At 43.9% G+C, this 21,135-nt stretch overlaps 1 protein-coding gene across 14 annotated transcripts in view; it reads right to left on the bottom strand.

The window, feature by feature from the left end:
- Positions 1-2,097: 2,097 nt before the first annotated feature.
- The window catches only part of LOC125886040 (nuclear factor 1 X-type-like), a 120,649-nt gene continuing 101,611 nt past the window's right edge, over positions 2,098-21,135 (bottom strand). For 6 of the 14 annotated variants that reach the window (XM_049571949.1, XM_049571953.1, XM_049571955.1 and 3 more), the window contains 5 exons: positions 17,338-17,466; positions 13,836-14,005; positions 11,820-11,967; positions 9,444-9,532; positions 2,098-5,982 (listed from right to left, as the gene is read on the bottom strand). In XM_049571949.1, the coding sequence (XP_049427906.1) occupies positions 5,968-5,982; positions 9,444-9,532; positions 11,820-11,967; positions 13,836-14,005; positions 17,338-17,466 (551 nt within the window). In that variant the 3' untranslated portion in view covers positions 2,098-5,967. The remainder of the gene's footprint in view (positions 5,983-9,443; positions 9,533-11,819; positions 11,968-13,835; positions 14,006-17,337; positions 17,467-21,135) is intronic. The other 8 variants (XM_049571958.1, XM_049571956.1, XM_049571960.1 and 5 more) reach the window with 4 other exon arrangements.

Genomic DNA, 21,135 nt, shown 5'->3' with positions numbered 1-21,135 from the left:
GCATAAGTGCTAAAATTAAGTTATAGTCTTGTTTTATACTCCTCCCACAGGAGTGATCAGATCCACCTCAGATTTGATCAGCATAGTAACAAGACCTTGATGATACTTACTTGTGAAGATTGTGAGTTTACATTGAAGTATGATGGCATGGCGACACCTTATTTTCCACGGCACAGGAATTTGTTGTAACCTTTGTATTCCCTAACAGATTTGTACCAAATTTCACTTGTTTTATAAGGCTACAGGCCCAAAGGCATCAACATGCCAATTAGGTGTCATAGTGACTGCACCACCTACTGGCACCATGAAATAAGCCCTGTTAGACAATTATCTTTTGATTTTCATGAATCAGCCTGGACCTCTGACATGTGCAAACATGCACGTTCATCGCTGCTTGTAGCTTTAATTTAAAATGCTTTTAAAACTATATTACATACAGCTGAACGTCAGGGATATCAATCTGGCCATGTAGGAAGCACAAGAGATGGTGAATCAATTTCACCTGCTTTGGTGCAAATCAAAGTGACAACAGGTGCAATGGAGAAGCAAAGGCAAGACAACCTCCAGAAAGGAATGGTTTTACATATGGTGGCCATAGACAGTTGCTCTCTCAGACATTGATGGGAGTGCATACAAGCACACGGTGGCCACACACACTACTGAGTCACATTATGAGTTGCCATGATTAAATTCACGTAAGTTGAATTTTTACTTTTATTTTCGGTGGGATTGTGAATCCAGCCCTCAGTGGGTTGATGATTTTGGTTTCCATTGACTGTTGTCAAGTCATTTTGTTTTCAACAAATTATACAGTGTACATCAGATATTTGTTTTTAACTTGAATAATTCGATTCATTGTGATTTGAGGTCTCCTTAATTTTTATGGGCAGTGTATTAATACTGCACTCATAACAGGAATGCAAGTATGATGGCATTAGCTTATTAGCATAACTCACATCTCCTTTATCACGTAAACACTGCAGGACATTACACAGCTCCAGAGCTGATTCCTTATTTCATCATCAGTCTAGGGAAAGAAAGACATGGCACAGCAAAAGGGTACAGTCAAGAACATCCTTTTTATTCAATCAGGTGCTGCTCTTCTCAAACTGTGTTTTTCTTCTTATGGAAAAGAAACTGTAATTAACACATGCATTTCACCTAGAGCTCTGGGGGTGTTCTCACAAAGAAGTGGTGCTGCACTGAGGGCGTAGACAGAGGCGTAGAAGAGCTGGGAGTCAGGGGGCCTAGGGTGCTGCCTATTACACCAATAACCATACACGCTTAAGAAGATAAAGAACAAAATAGACAACAGAACAAAGACACGGAGCAGTCCAGCATGAGGTGGTCAGAGGAGAAAAATGGAGGGGCTTCCCTGAATCCTCAAAAAATCGGAGCGATCAGGTTCATGCTGGCCTTTTATCTATCTTGTCGGTGTGTTGTTAATGGCTAATACTGCTGAGGGTTTCACTGTGTGAAACCCACCATGAACAATAATACTTCACTTTAAGAGATTGGTTTGAATGGATGTGGGTTATGTCCTGGAAATGCAACCCCCCTCTTTTAGCCTCGTGCAGGACAAGTCCGGTTATAAGGTGCTTGTAGCTTTCATTTACAGTCCAAAGGCATTCTCCAAGAAGGCCTAAACGACAGCATACCCTGATAGCAAATATTAAAAAGAAATCCAAATTAAAAAGAAACAAAGAAAGGGGGGGGGGGAATAAAACAAAGCCAAAAATAAATAGCTAAAACAAAAGAGCAAACTCTTATCCTAGTCAAAGCAGCCCCTTTTCCAACATCCCAAAGCAGTTCATCAAGCCCTCTCGACCCCGTTAATCTTCTCCGTAAATCTCTTCAACCCAAACCCCTGAACCCCTGTCGTCCCTTTCCTAACCCACCCAAGGACACCCCCAAAAGCCCGTCAGCGTAATTTGTTCACTTACATTAGCTGTTGAATGGAGAAGCTGAAGAAGATGGGTATGGTAATACAATGTGAAGCATACAGACAAGAATAACATGTGAGCTAACTGCATTCTGCTCAGACAAAAGTTTTTCGGCAATATTTTTTTTTCACCCTCCCAACAGCAGAGAGGGCAGGAGAGAGAGAGAGAGAGAGAGAGAGAGAGTAAGAGAGAGAGAGAGAGACAGAGAGTGACGGACACACAGTTACAGACTACTCCAGTGTCTAAGAGAAAACAGACAGTGGAGACAGAGGGGAAGAAAAAAGCAAGAGCTCAACGAGAACAAGTTTTTTTGCCTTTTCAAAAAATGTTTTTTTTTTTGTCATCATTTATCAATAAAAAGTAAAGAACTAATTCACACCAGTTTCCTTTTGTACTATATATATATATATGTATATATATACGGCTTTGAAAAGGAAGAGAGGATATAGGGGAGGTACAATGGAGGGGATTCATTTCGAAGGCGGGAGGGAAAAAAGTTGCCCCGTAGCGCTGAATGGGCGACAACCTTTTGCCTCCTAATGGCACTCAGGGGCAACCTGCTACCTCGAGCCGTTTCGAAAAAAAGGGGCGATCTGGATTACAAAATGGAGTCTGTGAACAAAAGGCACTTTTAAGGGACAACCTTTAACTGCTGGGAAACTATACACTACAGCACAAGCACTATAAGAGTCATTTACAGAGGAGGGGGTGGAACAGGGGAGAGGCTCACCTTGCTGCCTGTTTTCATAAATAGTTTAGACCTATTTTTTTTTTTTCTCCTGATTGTAAGCTACTTTTTTTCGCCCCTTTTCTGTTTCTGTTATCTGTGCAGGATACAAAAGGTCTAACCTATTACTCTTTCCATTGCATGTGCGTCTCAACACAACTTGCTGAACGTTATCCAGCTCTAGATTCAGAAACATATCAACATGATCATGGGAATAAAAGATTTCTGGATGTGAAGCATCTCCCGCCGTACAGGGAGGAACTTGTCATGTATTTATGCCAATGTATGAGAGAAAAACGAGTTAATTTGGGAGGGTTTGTTCTGTTTTTTGCTGGTGAGTTTCAGGCAGTGCAGGGGTAAAGTTATCTGAAGTGTTTTTTGACAGTATAGGTTTGTTTTGTTTTTTTCTAAAGGTTGAACCAAAATGCCTTTTGTGTCACAACCTTAAGGAATAGGAACCTCTCCCCCCACTCAATACAAATAGAAGAAGAATAAAAATAGAGAGAGGAATAATGCTGTTTCCTAAATGGTCTGTTATTTTTGTTCATTACCATTCATTTACAATAGTTCTGAATGTACTTTATAGTGTTAAAGCACCAGTTTTCATCTGATGATAGAGAATTTTTTTTCTCAAGTTGTGTAGAATTTTTTTTTTCCTTCAGCCCTCCCACATTTTTATAAACAACTGATTACACATAAAACATTAAAAAAGAGACAAAAGGAAATAAAAACAAATACCCCCAACTTACAAAGACTAGGATTTTTCATGGCCCTCTAGTTTAGAGTCCCGGAGCGTACGGACTTGAAACAAATACATTTTTTTTCTCTTTTCTCTTAGCTTTCTTAAAAATCTCTAACAGACAAACACAATGATCTACCCAATGCATTGCACGTGGCTCAATCGACACATATTTTTCAATAATAATACTTTCCATCAAAAAAACAAACACTTTTTTTTCTTCAAACCTACTGTCGATTTTTGACATGTTCATCTAGGTATTATAATGCTGCGCTGCAGATGGCGATGGCGTGTGTCGTTTGATTCGTACTGGTAACAGTAAGGTGATGTTACTGAAACGGGTTGTGGGGGGTGGGGTGGGGGGTATGGTGAGAGTTCAGAAAATAACTAGACTGCCAACCAGCTCATGTAGTAAAAGTTAAAAAGGAGCATATATCATAAATATATATGTATAAGATCTCTCTCTCTCTGTCTTTACAAAAAAAAAAGTTTGCAGTCCTCTATAAAGATCTGTCCTAGGCCAATGGTTTCCACATGCACCAACGCTACCATTCCCTGTAGCTTTAGCTTATATGTGGGAAGAGAACCTGAAGTCAAGTTTATTACTAATTGCATGAAGGGAATACAGAGGCACTTTCATATATTGTTATAGTCTTGATATATGGTTTTAGTACATAGAGCTAATGTTACTAGAGAGGCTGAGAACAGGGTCTCAGCCCTGTTTACTATCCCTGCAAAACAGAACCAACAGCTAGGCAGTCCAGTTATTTTGTGAGGTCGGCGTTTGTTGGATTGTGTCATGATGAAAATAATACCAATAGCAAATTTCAATGTGAACATTTACATAGAAAAAAATATCTCAAATTAAAAAGACAAATCTTAAGTGAATGAAAAACCATTAACAAAGGCAGTTTGGAGAACCAAATATAAAGGCTTCCCTTTATTATCTTATGTCTGGGTGTTGGTGGTGTGAGTGTGCAATATAAATGTGCGTCTGTGTGTGTGTGCGTGTGTGTGCATGTGTGTGTGTGTGTGTGTGTGTGTTGTCCTCAAGGTTTTCCTGTGACTGGACTAAGGGATACAGGGTGAAGCAATGCAAGGGATGCATGTGATGAGCTGTTGTTACTGTGCTGTCCATACGTGAGAGATTTGAGAAACTGCTGTTACTGTTTCGTTGAAATCTGTTTCGCTGAAATCCGAGCGTTAACGTGTTACTGCAAACTACAGAAAAAGTGTTATGACATGCAAGAGAAGGTTAAAACAATCCAAGTGAGACAAAAACAAAACCAAATCTGGCAAAAAATAAAAGGAAATCGCAAGAAAACACCTACAAACAAAATGAAAACTAATAATGTGAAGCCGATGCTGTGTGTGCATTACTGTAAATTAAATCCCATGTCTATGAATAATAACAAGGTGATATTATGAGTGGTTGTTAGACAGACTGTTCAGGAGAAGATGGTCTGTTTGTGCTGTCTGCAAGCGTGCATGTGTGTGTGAGTGTGTGTGCGCATGTGTGCTGCGTGTTTCAGGGCTCAGACTTGAATGTCAGCATAGCCACATCCCTGCAGTGGCAGCCAGCCTCGACTCACTTCTCTAATCGCTCATCTGACCATCGATGTGCAATACTGTTCATCCCTTATTAAAAATTAATAGTGCATAGGTGAGGGGACGAAAGAGCACATGTAGAGTTAGTGTTATGACTGTCGTGTGTTCACTCGCTCGCACTCGCCTCATGGCTATCACTTCTCCCACAGCAGGACGCCCTGATACTTTGACAGGTAAACAAAGACCAGCCACTTAGTGCATATATGTCACACCATTGGATGGTGTCACCATGATTGGCCAATCGGAAATGAAAAGAGGCTCAGGGCTGAGCGAATGGAGCGGCAGAGTGTGGCGTGACACACAGGCATGTGGCTGTGGCTAACAATCTGGACCCTGGGCAACGCTGAGCTCCAGATGGGGCGGTGGTGTTGGGATGGGGGTCAGGTGGGACCATGCACCTGGAGGAGAGGTGTGTGGCGAAATACACAGATATGGAGGCGTGCAAATTTGGGTGGCAATCTTTTCAACTTGCACATCCAACTTCACCAGTTACCACTACTTTTTTGGATCTCCCAGCCAATGCATGGAGTTTCATTGTGGAGACAACAAAATAATAAAAAAAAAATCATAAAAAAAGAAACAACAAATGTATAATTGGTCGTTTGTCAGGTTGCCATATTGTGTTGCCTTTGACATTTCGTGGTGTGTGTGTGAGACAGTTCATCTTCCTTTTCCTTGCATTCTGAGTCTGTCCACTCAATCTCATTGGAGCCTCCTGCATAAAGGGGGACGAACGTTCCTGTTCAAATTGTGTTGGGTTGGGAGTCCTCTTGGGGTGGTGTGGTTGTTTTTTTTTTTTTGGAGTTCTGTAGTAGTACTTTGAATAGTGTTGGCTAGAGAGAAAGACCTTTTAGTGTCAGCAGTCTGTTCTTAATCAGCGGTGATGCGTTTGTTTTTCAAATTTCCAATTTTCATGACACAATTTTAGCTCTTGATTCAGAGAGGCCTTGTCAGAGGAACCAGGACTGTGGGGAAGAAAAGAAAGGAAGAAATTAGTCTTTAAACAAAATCAGCAGATTTACATTTAAACTTAGTTCTGATTCTCATCAAAACAAAACAAAAGAAAAAATACAGGACATTACCTACCAACAGATGCACACATAAGTTACTGATATGAATAAAAGAGGGAGAAGAGGGTGGCATAACAAAGTATGAAAAGGTGTGAAGTATAAACACAGAACAGCATCTTGCACAGTGAACTTTAAAGCATGGTGTAAGTCACTGTCTCCCAGAAGGGGTCACAAGAGGAATCTGATAGGACAGAAAACAGAAAAGAAAAAAAAAACCACATTTCTGCAGCACAATACAATGCTAATGTGTTCAGACATTTTTCAAATTTTTGCCTTTTTCTTTAGTAACTAGTTCTTTAATAACTCGATGATTTTACCTCCGCAGACCTCTAAAAACAAATTAAAAATAATGTTCTGTCTGGCTGAACTGCTCACAACCAGTAGGCATATGCAATGTAACGACAGGTTGCAAGTCAAGGTTCCTTTGTTTTACGAGTTTAACAGGGCTTGGGAAACACTTGTATGGATAACCCTTTATCCACTAGGTGGCCACCTTCTACTCCTTTTCTCCCACACATACATTACTTGCTGAACTCAGCTGTCCCATGCGGTGTCGAAAAAGTTACTACCTCAACTTCACCGCTTGCTGTTTTTAAGAGGGCTGACTCTGGTGTTTTACTCATTAAAAACACTTGTGCTATTTCAGAGCTACAAATAGCATTAGGGCAGCAGTTTTTTTGTTTCGGCCTGAATGGCTTTCCAGTGAGCAAACACGGGACTATAACGGCCCTGTCATGCGCTACCAGTTTACATGTAAGGCGATCCTCCTAATATGTCTCTACTCTGTGGGCCTGAGTGGTCTCAGGCTACACTGTAAAGCTATTGAGGGCAGCTACTCCAGGGATCCGGTTTCTCAGTTTGATAAGAGGGCAGAGTGGAGGCTTTGGCACAGGCCGAGCTGTTCTGGCTGCCGCTGACATTCCACAGGCCTCGGCCTGGGGAGAGCGGCGGATCACCCCACCTTTAACAGCAAACTCTCTGTTGTCCCCCATTCTAGCAAATCCAGAGAGTGTTTTAACCCCCCTCAACCTCCATCTATCCTCCACTACCTCTGCCTCCCTCCTTCCTACCCATGATTCTTTGGTGCTTGTAGATAACTCCTCCTCCTGGCTCCGACTTCCCTTAACCCCCTTCTCTTTTCCTCTCCCTCTCCTACTCCGGCTCTCCCAGTGTAATCCTTGGCAGTGGAAAGTGACCCCCTCTCTCTAACCCCCCTTCAAGTCCAAGTTCAACTGCCTATGACATCATGTCTGGTTGCTGCGGGCAACCAGACAGCCGGGACGTGACTGTGGAGTGCAGCGAGCTTCAACTAACTCCCTCTCTCTTTTTTCCCTCCGTTTCGCTCAGTCCCTCCTATTTTTTTCATACACGTCCCTCTATCTCCCTCTCTTGTCCTGCATGGCTGAGGTCTCGCCACCAGAGAGCTCCTCAGACCAGCTTTTCTCTGCTTCTCGCCCTGACAGCAGTGAGAAGACTCTCTCCTTCTGTCTTGGCTAGTTGGCTCGAAGGCGGCGAGGCGGGCTGGCAGGGCCGTCGTCTGAACCTCTCCATATGCCAGAGAACAGCAGGATAGGCAGAGACCTCTGTTACTCACTCTGGCTGGGGTTGTTACTGACCTACTAGGCTCAGCTAACTGGGAGCAGTTGATACCAGTGCCCAGGTTCTCGCTGTGCGTGCCGTAAACTCGGAAGAGTGGCCACTTTTCAATGATGTTTGATAAGCAATAGCAGGGGATAATAAGCGTTCTGAACAGATGTAAGCTGTTGTAAAAGCCCTGTTGTTTTTTAGGGGAGAAAATGAGGGGCAAGAGTTTTGGCACAGAGTTGAAGTGTATGTGCGTGTGAGTGCATGCTCACAAACACACACATTTGGATGGTGTTTGGATGTCCCCTCAGTGCCAGGTCTACATCTGTGGGAGAGTGGTGCAGGTGGGGATCTCGAAAGTACTAGAGGGAGCAGCAGGAGGAGAGAGAGAGAGAGAGAGAGAGAGAGAGAGAGAAAGAGAGGGAGGGTGGGCTGCTGATGCACGAGGGGAGGGCGGGGGGAAGCGGAGCAGCCGAGCAGAGCTGTGCAGAGGAGGAATGCAGATTGTTTCCATGTGTGGGGAGGACAGGAGAGCCGAGTTGGCTGCAGGCAGGTGCGGTTAGCCCCTAATGAGAAAAGTTGTGTTGGTGATGGAGGAGGCCCAAGACACTGCAGCCCAGTGGCAGAGCGCAGCCAAAGCTGAAACCACAATGTAGTTCACTACTGGCCTCACACGCTGCACTAATACACACTGTGGGGCCGAGCAGAGATAAATCAACACGGCTGGAGCTGAAACTAACTGGCACTGCTTAAATTCACTGTGGGGAAACTACTGTGGTATAGACACTGTAAACCAATACTGAAACTCAAGGCCTTGGTGCATGAGCAACACTTTGTGTCAATGTAGGTGGGCAAGTTTGCAAACAATTGATGAAAATATCTTGTACATGAGACATATCTGCTTACCCTGGTCTATTATAATTTTCCTCTGCAAGCATTATATTATTAAAACTAGTATTAAGATTGTAGTGTAGAAGATGTGGACAAGGACAATTTTAACTAAAAAAGCACATTTTCACAAAAGATTTTTTGCATAAGAAGCTTTAAAACTGGATTTAACTTGTGTAAAAACAAACAGGGTTCAAGGTTTATTCTAGACCTCGAAAACAGTTTGACAAAACAATCCCAGCTCAAGGTCCACCTGCTATATTTTTTCTAAGGTTTTCAACCATATCACAGTGTTCTTTAACTGATGGCGCTTGCCTAGTTATATGGGCATGACTCTGTTGACATGCAAGCTTAACACTTCCTCTTTACAGCTGCTGAGCTTGCACATCAGCCAATCCATCCCCATTCAAAATTGAGCTAACTCCATCTGATGATGAAGACGGTGTGATGTGGTTAAAAGCTCTGTAAAAATCTTGTGAGTGGACCTTGAGTTGAGATTGTTTTGCCAAAATAAAGGCTTGATTTAGCAAAATCATGCAGGCAACAGTTAGGAATGACTAGTGATGTGTGGTAAAACATTCAAACTGTTGATCATCACTGGCACCATGGGCTGAATCACTGAGTGTAGCAGGTTGCCAGTGCAGACCCATTGTCTGAGTACTGCCTCTGTATCACGGCCTTCGCTCTGAATGACATGCTTGTGCCTTTAAACCCGAGGATGCCTACAGTAATGGAGCACTGTAACATACAGCACTGTGCAGAGTCACGCTTGCAGCAGGTGATGAGCGAAAAAGGAAGAAAAAGACATAAAAACAGAGGAGGGAGAAGAGGAGGGAGAGGAGGATGGGTGGATGTTAATTAAATGAGGGAGGTTGGCGGGGTACCTGAGTCTGCTGGGGGATATTCAGAAAGTTGTCCCGTGTTCCGATGCCGACAAACCGGTTGGGAGCTGTGGAGCCTGGCGTGGAGTATGCTATAAACAGAGAGAGACAAGTGTGTACATGCTTTTTACACACACACATACACACCGAGCTCATCGTAGAGTTTGATGCTCTCATTAGCATTATCTATATGTTTTAATGCAATATCTGTCTGCTTAGACTATGACTACAATTCACTGTCAAATGCATTACTGGGAAAAGACAGTAAGGGTCAGGGATACTGATGCCCTATTAGTCACATGAATGATTTATTCATTTTGCGGTCAGGTTCATTGTTATTTTCCTTCACTTAACCGTTTAATCTGTGGTTAACAAGGGGATGTACAGTCTGTAATGATTAGCACTACCATGAAGAAGCTATTTCCCCCAAAATATGGCTGCACTGTTAGTCAGAGATGCTCCTCAGCAGCCCCTGGCCTCAGTAATAAGCCTCCATAATCATAGAAAACCACTGAGGATTCACTGTGGACTTAATAATAGGGTGACCGATGGAGGAACTGTATTCATCACCAGTGGTAACCGATGCTCCATTTACTTTTAATGGGTTAAGAGGAGCATCTTGCCTCCAAAGTGATACCACTCAGTGATGCCACAGGATCAAATTTAGGGCAGTTGTGCTCACTGGACTCCAACATGGCGGCCGAGTAGAACTTTCGCTGTGCATGACTTGATTGAGGTTGAGGGGATGGGGATGTGTGGGGGTGACAGTGACAGGGCTGAAAACTGATGCATGAGTGAGGGTGAGAGTGTACCATATGCATGTGTGTGCATGTGTGAGTGTGAGTGTGTGTGAGTGTGTGTGCGTGAGTGTGTTTTTATGACTGTAATTACGATATCTTAAGAATCAGAGACAAGATTAGAGGGGGTAAAAAAACAAAAAAAAAAAACAGTGATAACAGTCATCGGAATGAGAAAAGAGAGACGAAAAGTACTATATTTATTTATATAGATGTTCATATAAATAAATAATAAAGTGACACGTTAATCTGAGAGAGCTGGAAGGGAGGGGAGGGGAGGAAAGGTTGATAGGACAGGAAGAGGAGAAAAAGTCAAAACAAAAGGAGGAGAAGGTGCCCCGGTTGCTCCGTCCAGTGCCCCCTCTCGGTGTGCCTCTCCCATGGCCCGACTCTCGCACTGCACCTGTCTGGGTGGAACCAACCAAAGCCTCACCGCTCCCTGATGACACTCCTCTCTCCCGCTCCCCCAGTATAGCACTAATTAGACAGGTTTGATTAGATTTCTATCATTTGTGTTTAGAGAGATTGGGCTGTTCTTGTTATACTGTGATTTCCATGTTTTTTGTTGTTCTCAATTTTTAATTGTTGTGAGATTTGTGTGAAAGTGGCGAGGGGATTGGGTGGGTAAAGTGGGGCATGATGTTTTTTTGGAGTCCACGCCAACTGCCCTAATTTTGTTCCCTTAAAAAGAAAAAAGAGAGAAATAAAGGAAAAAAAGAAACAAAGAAAGGAGGATATGAGAATATATCAAATAAAGAAAAGAAGGCAAAAAAAGAAATGAGAGAAGGGGGTAGATTGTATTGCCGCTGTCACAGACAGACATGCAAAGTCTGTGTTGATCAAAGGCTTGCGGCTACAGAGGCAACGTGCACAGGGCCCTGCTCTGCTCTGCTCCCCCCAAACTACAAAACACATCAAAAAGAAGGGAGAGAGACTACACTGCCTCTTGCGGTGCTTGCAGGAAACCGAACACCAGAGAGAGAGAAAAAGAGAGAATAAAAAGATTTTGAGGAAAGAGAAAGGGTGGAGGAAAGAAGCCGGGGAGACATGAGCTATAAGACATGAAGAGAGAAAAGAACTTCAGAGCAAGAGATACAGAAGAGCTTGAAAGAGGATCTCTGGTTTGGCAAAGGCGTGGCTTGTGCCTCGACAGAATTGGATCTTGCTAATGGCGTACAGTCCATAAGGTGATGGATGAAATAGGAGTGAAGCTCCTGGGGCTGCTGAGTGTTTGACTGACCTTACTGGAAACAGACGGTCAGCTAAACTATGGAAAACTACATCAGTAGCCATTGTAGAAGACCCAGACTTGTGCTTTGTCAGTAGTTTTACTACAAGATTTGAGAAAGGCCCAATGTAGCTGCACTGCATATCAGTGCTGGGACTTCTATGATGGCTACATTTGTTCTAGTCTAGAAACTTGAGTATTTCTTGTACCGGAGGACAAATTAGCTGCAAACTAAGAACTAACCAATCTACTGGATCTAAAATCGGTTTGGACTGGCCTCTGTGAGAAGTCTGTGGGGAGACTGGGGCAGTAATGGGGGTTTGTGGAGGGGAGTAGGAGTGGGGGGTGACTTACACGGAGATGCGGGTGAGCTGAGTCCGCCGTCAGTGGGCGTGCTGATGATTTTAGAGTCGGGCATGGGGAGGGGCACAGGGCGTGCCACCGGGGGTGGCGGGGGCAGCAGGAAGGAGCCCGGCATTTTGCTCTGGCCACCTCCATTAGGCTGCAGACGGACCATACAGACAGGGTGAGCATGACACACCCCGAGAATACACAGTGCACAGGGAGTCAGAGACACACACACACACAACATAAGGCCATACACACACACAGTCTCATTGTAAGGGTAAGGTACTCATATATAGACAGATGCCAACAGAATCCGCACAAGAATTCTTAAGCACACTCAGACAAACTAAAACACACATGACTGCTCACACGCAGGGACAAGAGAGATCACTGAACTCACACCATTTTAAAATAAAACAAACAAAAATATCAGACAGTCTGGCCAAAAATAGTGAGGTAAATAAGACTTGGAAAAGTGATGAACACAAAGGGGAAAAGAAAAATGGAGCTGTCCACAAGGAAAGTTATCATACTGCATTGTCAGAATTAAAAAAAAAAGGGAAATCAGCAATGAGAAAAGGGTGTCTGTGTGTGCGAGTGTGCACAGTGTATGTTTATGTGCAATTTCACAAATTACACTGTGTGTGAAGTCATGAGAACAAAGAATAACAGGACATGAAAAGGGCATGATGTGTGGTTTCAAAGTTGCTCAGAAGGCCAAGTTTACAGTAGAGGTTTACAGTACTACCAGCATCCTGCACTTCAGCTAATGTGTGTCGAGATAATTCTGAAATATCATTAAATAGCCAGTTAAGAGTGAGCTGTATACTGTGCCTCCTCTTTTGATGTTTGGAAACTCTAACATTCCAGGATGAGTGAGTGAATGTGGGCATACCACTGGGGTTATCAAGGGGGCGCCTGCCTTTACTGATGTTTCACTGCATTTCCCATGACACCTCAAAAAGGCCCAACTGTGCAACAAGAAACATCCCCTCCTCTCTGTGGCCCAGTTAGCTTCCGCAGTTAGTTTCCTTCTCATCCACAACCACTCACCAGCTTCCTCAGCTTCAACTGACACATGGTATTTTATTATTATTTTTCAGTTCTCCTCTGCACTTTTGTTATAGTGTATTACTTTCATAGATATTCTGCATGAATAAATGTTTTTCAGCTACTTTGGTATAGACGGCTTGATCTTCCACCATGCATTATGCAGAGAAAGGGATTGCAGATCACAGTGCAGACTGAGAAACGTGACCCTTGAGAGAACAGCATTTTTAGAGTAAAGGAACATCAGTTACAATTGCAGCGGGTCAATGAGGACTTGTTAAATAACTACTGGAATGCACCAGGAGTCTTAAATGTCTGCTTCGGTTTCCATGGATATCCAACTCTCCAAACAGTGCTAATCTAGATCTGTCTACACAACCTCTATTGGTCTCTTAAAGGTTTGCAGCTTCGGTTATAATAAATCCAATGCCAGTCTCGCCCAGGCCTTACCTGCCTCATAACCACTGATATTTTCTTCTTCCCTCAACCTAACATAACTGACAGGCTAGATCTTCTCCTACCTAACTGTGGAAGAAGGTGTTGCATGATATATTGATCCCATCATGAGTCAAATGTGGTTTGGCTCCTTCCCCCTTCGTTTTCTGCAGCTGAGTTTGTTTTTTTTTTTTTTTGTTTAAGCACATCTGGCTGCCTCCTCCTCTTGAAGAATTTGCCCTAAAGCCATATACCTCTTCCATGCTGAAGTTGCTTCACTTTATATAGATCACTCTATTCCCAAGTTTAGGCTCACATGACCTTGTTGCACCTGTGTGTCTAACAAATATGATATGAAAAGATGGAGCAGTCATTCTCTATATAACTATGACGCTGATGTTTTCTTGTATTCTTACTCTTTCATTCTGCATCTTCAGTAAATTCCACAAAAATAAACTTCACATCAGTGCCAGCTTTTGCACTGTAGACCGTCCCGCTATTCCCTCACCTCCCTTTGCGATCGCACAGAGCACTTACCTGTGCGCTGGGCTGTCCTGTGCCATCAGTGCACACAAACTGCACAAACTCCTTAAGCGGGTCCTGGTGGTGATGGTAGCGTATGGTGGGGTGGGTGAAGTACGGGCTGGACTGCTGGATGATAGAGGAGGAGGGGAAGTGCAGGGCTGAGGCTGAGGCACGGGGACTCCCTGGGGAGAAAAGTGAACACGGGGAGAGGAAACAGGAACGGGAAAGGAGAGGAGGAAGAGGAACCGTGAGGAGAAGATAGACGAGAAACCAAAAGTGGGAAAAATACAATGAGGCTCAGGTCATTCTATTGTTGTTCTACTAAAACACAGAGCAGATGTTAAGCATACAAAACACTCTACACACTGTGATACTACATTAACATGCACACCTATGACAGTCTATAAGACATGCATATGTTTTAACTAAGCACCAACACAGCTGGCATCAAAGACCAAGTTGTCACTTAGGCCTATTACTGTCATAACACAGAAAATAGCTGTGACATTCTCTTGTGGTTGACTGACTGAAGCTGTTTCTGCTTACAAATGACTGGCATTATCCCTGGCTATTGGGCAACATCTGGTCCCATTCATTTTATAAATCAGCCCACTAGATTTCTCTGTACCTCTGGTAAGCCTGGCATCACTGCACATGCACATACACTTTCACAGTCCCATACACGCTAGAGTGTGTTACAGTATTTTTTTTGCCTTCTGCTCCCTCTTCATTTGTCTCTCAAACACACACATTCACACAAGCACACACACACACACAAACCACTGGGGTATGAGAGAGCCACACACACACACTGGGTTTTTCCACTTTTGTTTTATTGCTTGTCGGTGATGTGTAATCAATCAGCAGCATATCCTTGCTGTGCGGTTCTGCCCAGTAGTTTGAAGCTTGAGAGAGAATCTCCCCTCCGCTCCCAACCGACCACAAAACGCCTCCCGGAGACATTAGTCAGCCAGCCAGCCAGCCAGCCAACCACACACACACGCACACACGCGCACACACACACACACACACACACACACACACACACACACACACACACACACGCACACGCTCATACACACACTCAGGCTCCACTGTCTGTCTTGTCTGCTGAGATTCTATGGCTTTGGCAATTTGGCACACCAAACTAAAGAGGCAAGCTGCTAGGTGAGGGGAGCCTGGCGAACAAGCATCTGTGATTATGTCTGTCACCTAGTATCTCTTGTGAATGCTGTACTCACAAAGTGTGTAAGTGTCTGTTTGTTCAAACTTTCTGTGTTTTGGTGTATTGGTGTTCCCATCTTCTTGTGTCTGCACATGAATTTTATGCATCTCTGTGTCTGTATCTTAGTTTCCCTATATTTTTGTAGTCTGTCTGTCTGTCTGTATGAATATGTTGCTCTGTCTGTTGCAGCTTTCATGTGTCTTTGCATGTATATTGGTGTGTGTGTAATCACTGTCACAATGGCGGACTCTCCAGACTAGTATAATCAGACAACAGTCAATCTGGCAGCTCTCCATGTCAGTCTGGAGCCAAAAATGGGACATAAACCATCCCGTCCTTACCCCTGAACACCCACACTCAGTAGACCTATACAACAAGAGCTAACAGCTCCAGTCCATCCAAGGCAAGCCATGATTGCTAACTGCTTCTTCCCCCTCTCTGTCTACCCCCATTTCTCTTTTCATCACTCTCTCCTTCTCTCCCTCCCATCATCCTCCAGTCTCTTTATAGAACCAAGGCCTCCGAGGGACATTCCATTTGGATGGCAGCCATTTTAGCACAGAGAGTCCTCCACAAGAGTGTAAATTTACACATGCACGCATGTGTATCTGTGTGTACGTGCACAAATGCACCCATACACAATCTCTGAACACTGTCTCATTACAGCCTCTCTATTACATGAAAACCTCTTAGCGAACAGTCTGCACACACAGTTTGGAGAGTGTGAGAAGTTAGTCAGGGAACAAAGAAACCTGAGCCAGTCCCTCACACCGGCTCTTCAACTCGTGCACAAAACAGAGGAGCAAATTTTAGAAATCAATTTAAACGCAGAATTCAATCTGGTGTTGTGGATTCTCCAGAGGGTATAGGACTGCTCTGTGCAGATAAACAACATGGCTTAATGGTGCGAGATCAGGCCTGCACTATATTTTCTAAATATATTATGGGGAGCTCCGCAAGTAAAATTCAATACGTTTCAACATGGAGGGCAATGAGTCCAAATGACCTTTACATGGTAGGTCTGGTTTGGCTGTAGACCAAACCATCCCTTTGAGAGACAAATGGAATGAGAGGGAGAGATACAGCGAGGAGGACACATTTATTCCTTTGAAAAGTGAGACCAGCCTACAGGGACTTGTTGGCAAACTTGAGATCCCAGAGACTTTGGGAATTCTCTGACTGGAGATTGAGAAACCATGTTGGTTATCCTATAGGACCGAAAAGCTCTTATGAGGACAACTTGCCCTAAGCACCTCTAATGAAACAAGACCTTGGAAACACTGGATTATACTTTAAGAATTCAATCCACTACAGTCGACTGTACATCTGTGCAACTTCTTGGCTTCAAATACTGTATCAATCTCTCTCATCTTCCTACTGCTTTTCAAATCTGTATTTGTTCTATACTCCCTTGGAAATCTAAACAAGGAAAACCTACCAAACACATCTTTTGAAGAACAAAAATACAACTGTAATGATGCATCTGAATGTGTACACACACACACACACACACACACACACGCAAAGAAGCACTGGTCCTTTGTTGTCTTCCTCTTTTGTATATAACAAATAGTTTTTCTATCTTCATTTCAAACACTGTGTCTTGGAGATTTTGTTCCATGGCATTGCAGCTGCTCTGACCATACAGAGGTAGATATTTCTCAGGTTTTTGAATGCACTGTACACAGAAATATTTGGTCTACTTACAGCATAAATTACACTATTAGGTGTGCTGATAGCTTCATTTAGCAAGTTAACACACCCAGTCAAGTTCATTATGTGAGACTAAACAGCTTTGTCAGTTTAAATGCAAAAGAACTGACTTTTGAAAACATTACAATGGATGCATGAAGCAGTAAGATGTGAGTCAAATCAGTCACAAAGGCATGGATGCAGCAATGGTACCATGCAATGACAATATTAAAACACAAAGGCACAAAGATGATGGTAATAAAAATGGATGGATGGAGAGAGGCTGAAAGAGAGAGAGAGAAATTTATGCCAAGCCATGATGATAGCAGTCACACTGAACAGGTGAAACTCGGCGGGCATATTGCTTCTCAGCAGTTGCAACTGTAGGATTTTAGTTTTGTTTTTGCTTTCTCAGCAAGTACGTGTAGGATTTTAATTTTCAGGCACATGACTGTAGAATTTATTTGGTTTCCAGAGGAGTTTGGGGCTGTAAATATGGCAATTTAGGATCACGTTTGACACTCCCTTTCCTTCTCTCTCTTTTTCAGATTATAAAAGGGGGGGTTGGGGTTGTTGGGTTCATGGCAGGGCTCTCACCTGGTCTCACTCCTGCCAGCACAGGCAGCGGGTGGTGTGTGAACGCCATGCGGGGGGACCTCGTCTGGGAAGTCAGGGCGTTGAAATCAAACTTCCCCGGCTTCTTAAGTGAACCAGGCGAGGACAGTCCTGGCAAAAAAAAAAATGGGATCAACAAAAAAAGTGGGGGGGAAGAGGGAGGAAAAGAGAGAGGTGGTTTTAATCAACAAAATGTTGCTTCTTTAATTGGCTACACTAAAAAAATCAATTTGATTTTAAATTGAAGGGGATTTAAGCAATCATGATTTTTGTTTCATTTCCTCATTGGTTGATGGCAGTGCATTGCTCCCTGTCTTTTTGGCTGTTGGCCATTCATTCCTATTAGTTTCAATGAGTCAATCAGAGGACTCTTGGCTGTCATAAGTCATTCAGAGATATACTGTAGGATTTCCAACTCCCAGCTTTATAGTCATATATTAAGGGCTGAGCAATACTTCATAGGCTAAGTGCATGTCTTCAAAGGAAAAAGGGGAAAAATAGCAAAAGCCAATCTGAATCTGGTCTTTGTTTTGGAGCCAAAGCACATCTGTAGCTATAATAACCTCTACTGTGCCACTGTATGTTTTTCTATCTCATCTCTTTCTCGCTGTTTCTCTCTCTCTGTCAGGTGCCAACTCCAGGCTTTCTCTGTGTATGAGCATGGCCACCATACAGCCACAGTCAGCTAGTTGTGGTCTGGCTTCAGTGAAGCTCACAGGCTGGCTGCACGAGAAGAAGGCTTCATTCAGAAATAGCACACACTGTACAGTATGGACACGGCAGCTGCTGAGTGCGAAAGACAAGCAGACGGACAGAGAGAGGAGACAGAGGGAGAGAGAGAAAGAGAGAGGCGAGAAGAACGTGGGAGACATGAAAATATGCGAGGGAGCAAGGGAGCGAGAGAGCAAAGCAGAACCTGTGAAAAATGCAGCAGCGTCTTGTTTTTCAATGCGTTGCTCTGACGACATGTATGAAATTGGAATGTCATAAGATGTTAAATATGGTTATTATCTCTTGCTCGCACACACTCGCTCACACACTCAACGTCTGAACACACTCGAAAAGCACGAGCACGCGGCCAATCACAAAAAACAAAGACCCTTAACAACACAGCCACATTTAACTGATGAAACAACATACACATTTCTTTTCCATTAAGTTTTCCTCTAATCTTCCTAACAAGTGAGTGATGTGATAATGTTCTCCTTTTTAAACTTTTTTTTAGACTGTTGTTTTGTAGTCTATTTCTGTGGCCCCTCCGCATCAAACAAGGCATTAAATACGATTCCTCCTCAGTTCTCCAGCTGGAGACGTGTGAAAGTCTATGGGAGTGTGGGGGCGTGTAAAACCTTCCCTCCCTGTGTGAAAGAGTTAAGTCTCAAGCAGGTGGGAGTGAATATGTGTGAACCATTTATGTCTTTAGCAGACATATTTCCTTTTTTTTTCTCCCCACTGTAGCGGGAGTCTGGGGGCGTATTGTACTGTCAGACAGATTCCAAGCATGAAGACAACCCGGATCCCACTTCTGACACCAATAGTTAGCAGTGATTGCTATGACACTGTCACACTGGTGGGAGCAAACTGGAAATAAGAGCAGTCTGCAGAGACTTAAGCAAGAAAAGGCACTGGAGGGGAGAGAGCTGGGAAAGACTGAGATTTGGAAGAAAGTGTAAAAACCACAACCATATAGATTAAACAGTCATGGTTTCAGAGAGGTAGTTATGTGCTTTTATTTTGGAAGTGTAAAATGAAAGTGAAGTATAGAAATCAGAGCCGGGAAACACACAGAAGATCAGATGAAGACTGTCATCTGTATATATGGGACGTTATGGCACTGTCACTATCACCAGGGGAATGGGAAAGAGTATTCTGGTGCTTCAGAGACTGTGTGATGGTCTGATCTGGTTTGTGTGTGTGTGTGTGTGTGTGTGTGTGTGTGTGTGTGTGTGTGTGTGTGTGTGTGTATGTGCCACAACTGCACTGTTTCCTCTCCTGGCAAGCCTTAGTATTTCACTGGCAACCAATCAAGCGCTCCCATGATGACCCTTCTGTCTCTTTGCACTAACAGGCCTGCCACCAGATGCGCCTCTGAAGCACACATAGACGCAGACACACACACACACACACACACACACACACTTGGAAAAGACAGGAGATAGTGGCTTAAACAAGTGGAGGAAAGTCAGGGAATTCTCTTCTCCCGGGTGATTTAAACCACATATGTACGTCCAGCCGTATCCCTCCACGGGCCTGTAACATTTAACTCAAAGCACCAAGAAAGGCCCCCACCACCACAAGTCTCTGGTGTCTCAGGAAAATTTCACAATCATTTGGAACTAATATGAAATCATGGTTGTTTCGTTTGCCTCCACTAACCTCCCCCACCCCTCTTCGAGCCCCTGTGGAGCAGATGTCTGCAGCATCCTCACGGATCCCAAGGCTACACACACACGGAAACACCATCTGGGACTGCGCTTCAGCTGTGTGTGTGTACGTGTCTGTGTGGGCTGTGTGATATGTATGTGCGCACAAATCTATCGTGTGTATTTCTGAATGTAACTGTGTTTGTGTGATTTATATGTATGAATGCATCTTCATACATCTGTGTGTGTGTGTTGCTGGATGTGTGTGCTCTGTTGGTTATGGAGGGAGTCGGGGAGTAGATGGTGCCGTGGACAGACGGCAAGGCACACCTGTGTGTGAGTGTGATTTCTGTTTTTGTTTTAGAAGCCCCTTGGTTTGTTTGTGTGCGTGTGTGTGCAAGTGTGTGTGCTTGCTTGTTTACATACCCCCCACCTGGACAGGAATTCCCAGATGAGCTCTGCCTGTGGCAGGTGGGATCCTTTGGAAAATCGGATATGCACCGTACCAAAATCACACACTCTCTATTCGCTCCATTCTTGCTTTCCCATACCTCTGTCTCTCTTTATTGCCTCAGTTCATCTTGATTGTGGAGCATGTTAAATGCTAGCTACTGTTAGAAAACTATTTCCAAACCCACACACACACACACAAAAAAATTAAAAACGGCTGATAATTACAGAAGCTTTTGACTTCCTAATTTTTCACTTGAATTTGTAAATTAATTGGGGTCCAGATTTGCACACTATTCCACACCTCTATTTGCCAAACTCATTAGGAGGTGTACACGGCTGTGTGTGGTGCACTTTGGAGAGTAAGGCGGTGGTACGCATACACAGAGAGGGAGAGAGAGGGAGAGACAGGAAAAAGATGGGAGGTGAGGCTCTGGTGCGCTAAGGCGCGCAGCAGCCTCTGTTGTGGCTCTGATGAGCAGCCTCTTAATTACATTTACAGCTAAGTGGAGCGGGAGCAGGAGAGCAGCCGCTGAGGCTCGAGTGAGAGTAGACTGGGGCAAAACCTAACCAGGGCTTTTGGCTCCTCTAGTTCACATCCTGATAACCCTTCTCTCTCATTAGCTATCACCATTTGAGTACACCAAAGTCATCTCCTCTCCCGTCTTCCCTCTCTCACCTCCCACTTGCCTGCTTTCTGTTTCTCTCTCCTCCTTCTCTCCTCTGACATGTTTTCTCCCTCCCAAGGGTCCCTCCTGCTGTACACGTTTTCAATTAGACAGAAGGGAGACAGGGATGGAAGGCTGAAGGGAGAGCTAGGGAGCAGGAGGAAGGGTTTTACACCTCTGATCCACAGACGGTAAGCGTCTTAATGAGGGATTTGAAGCAAGGGAGGGATGGAACGACAGAGGGATGGAGGCAAGGCAGGCACCTGAACACCTGCAGGGGTGGGGAGCATGATAAGCAT

Source organism: Epinephelus fuscoguttatus, linkage group LG3, assembly GCF_011397635.1.
Source record: "Epinephelus fuscoguttatus linkage group LG3, E.fuscoguttatus.final_Chr_v1".
Taxonomy (NCBI): domain Eukaryota; kingdom Metazoa; phylum Chordata; class Actinopteri; order Perciformes; family Serranidae; genus Epinephelus; species Epinephelus fuscoguttatus.
This window is presented reverse-complemented; position numbering and strand designations above follow the sequence as displayed.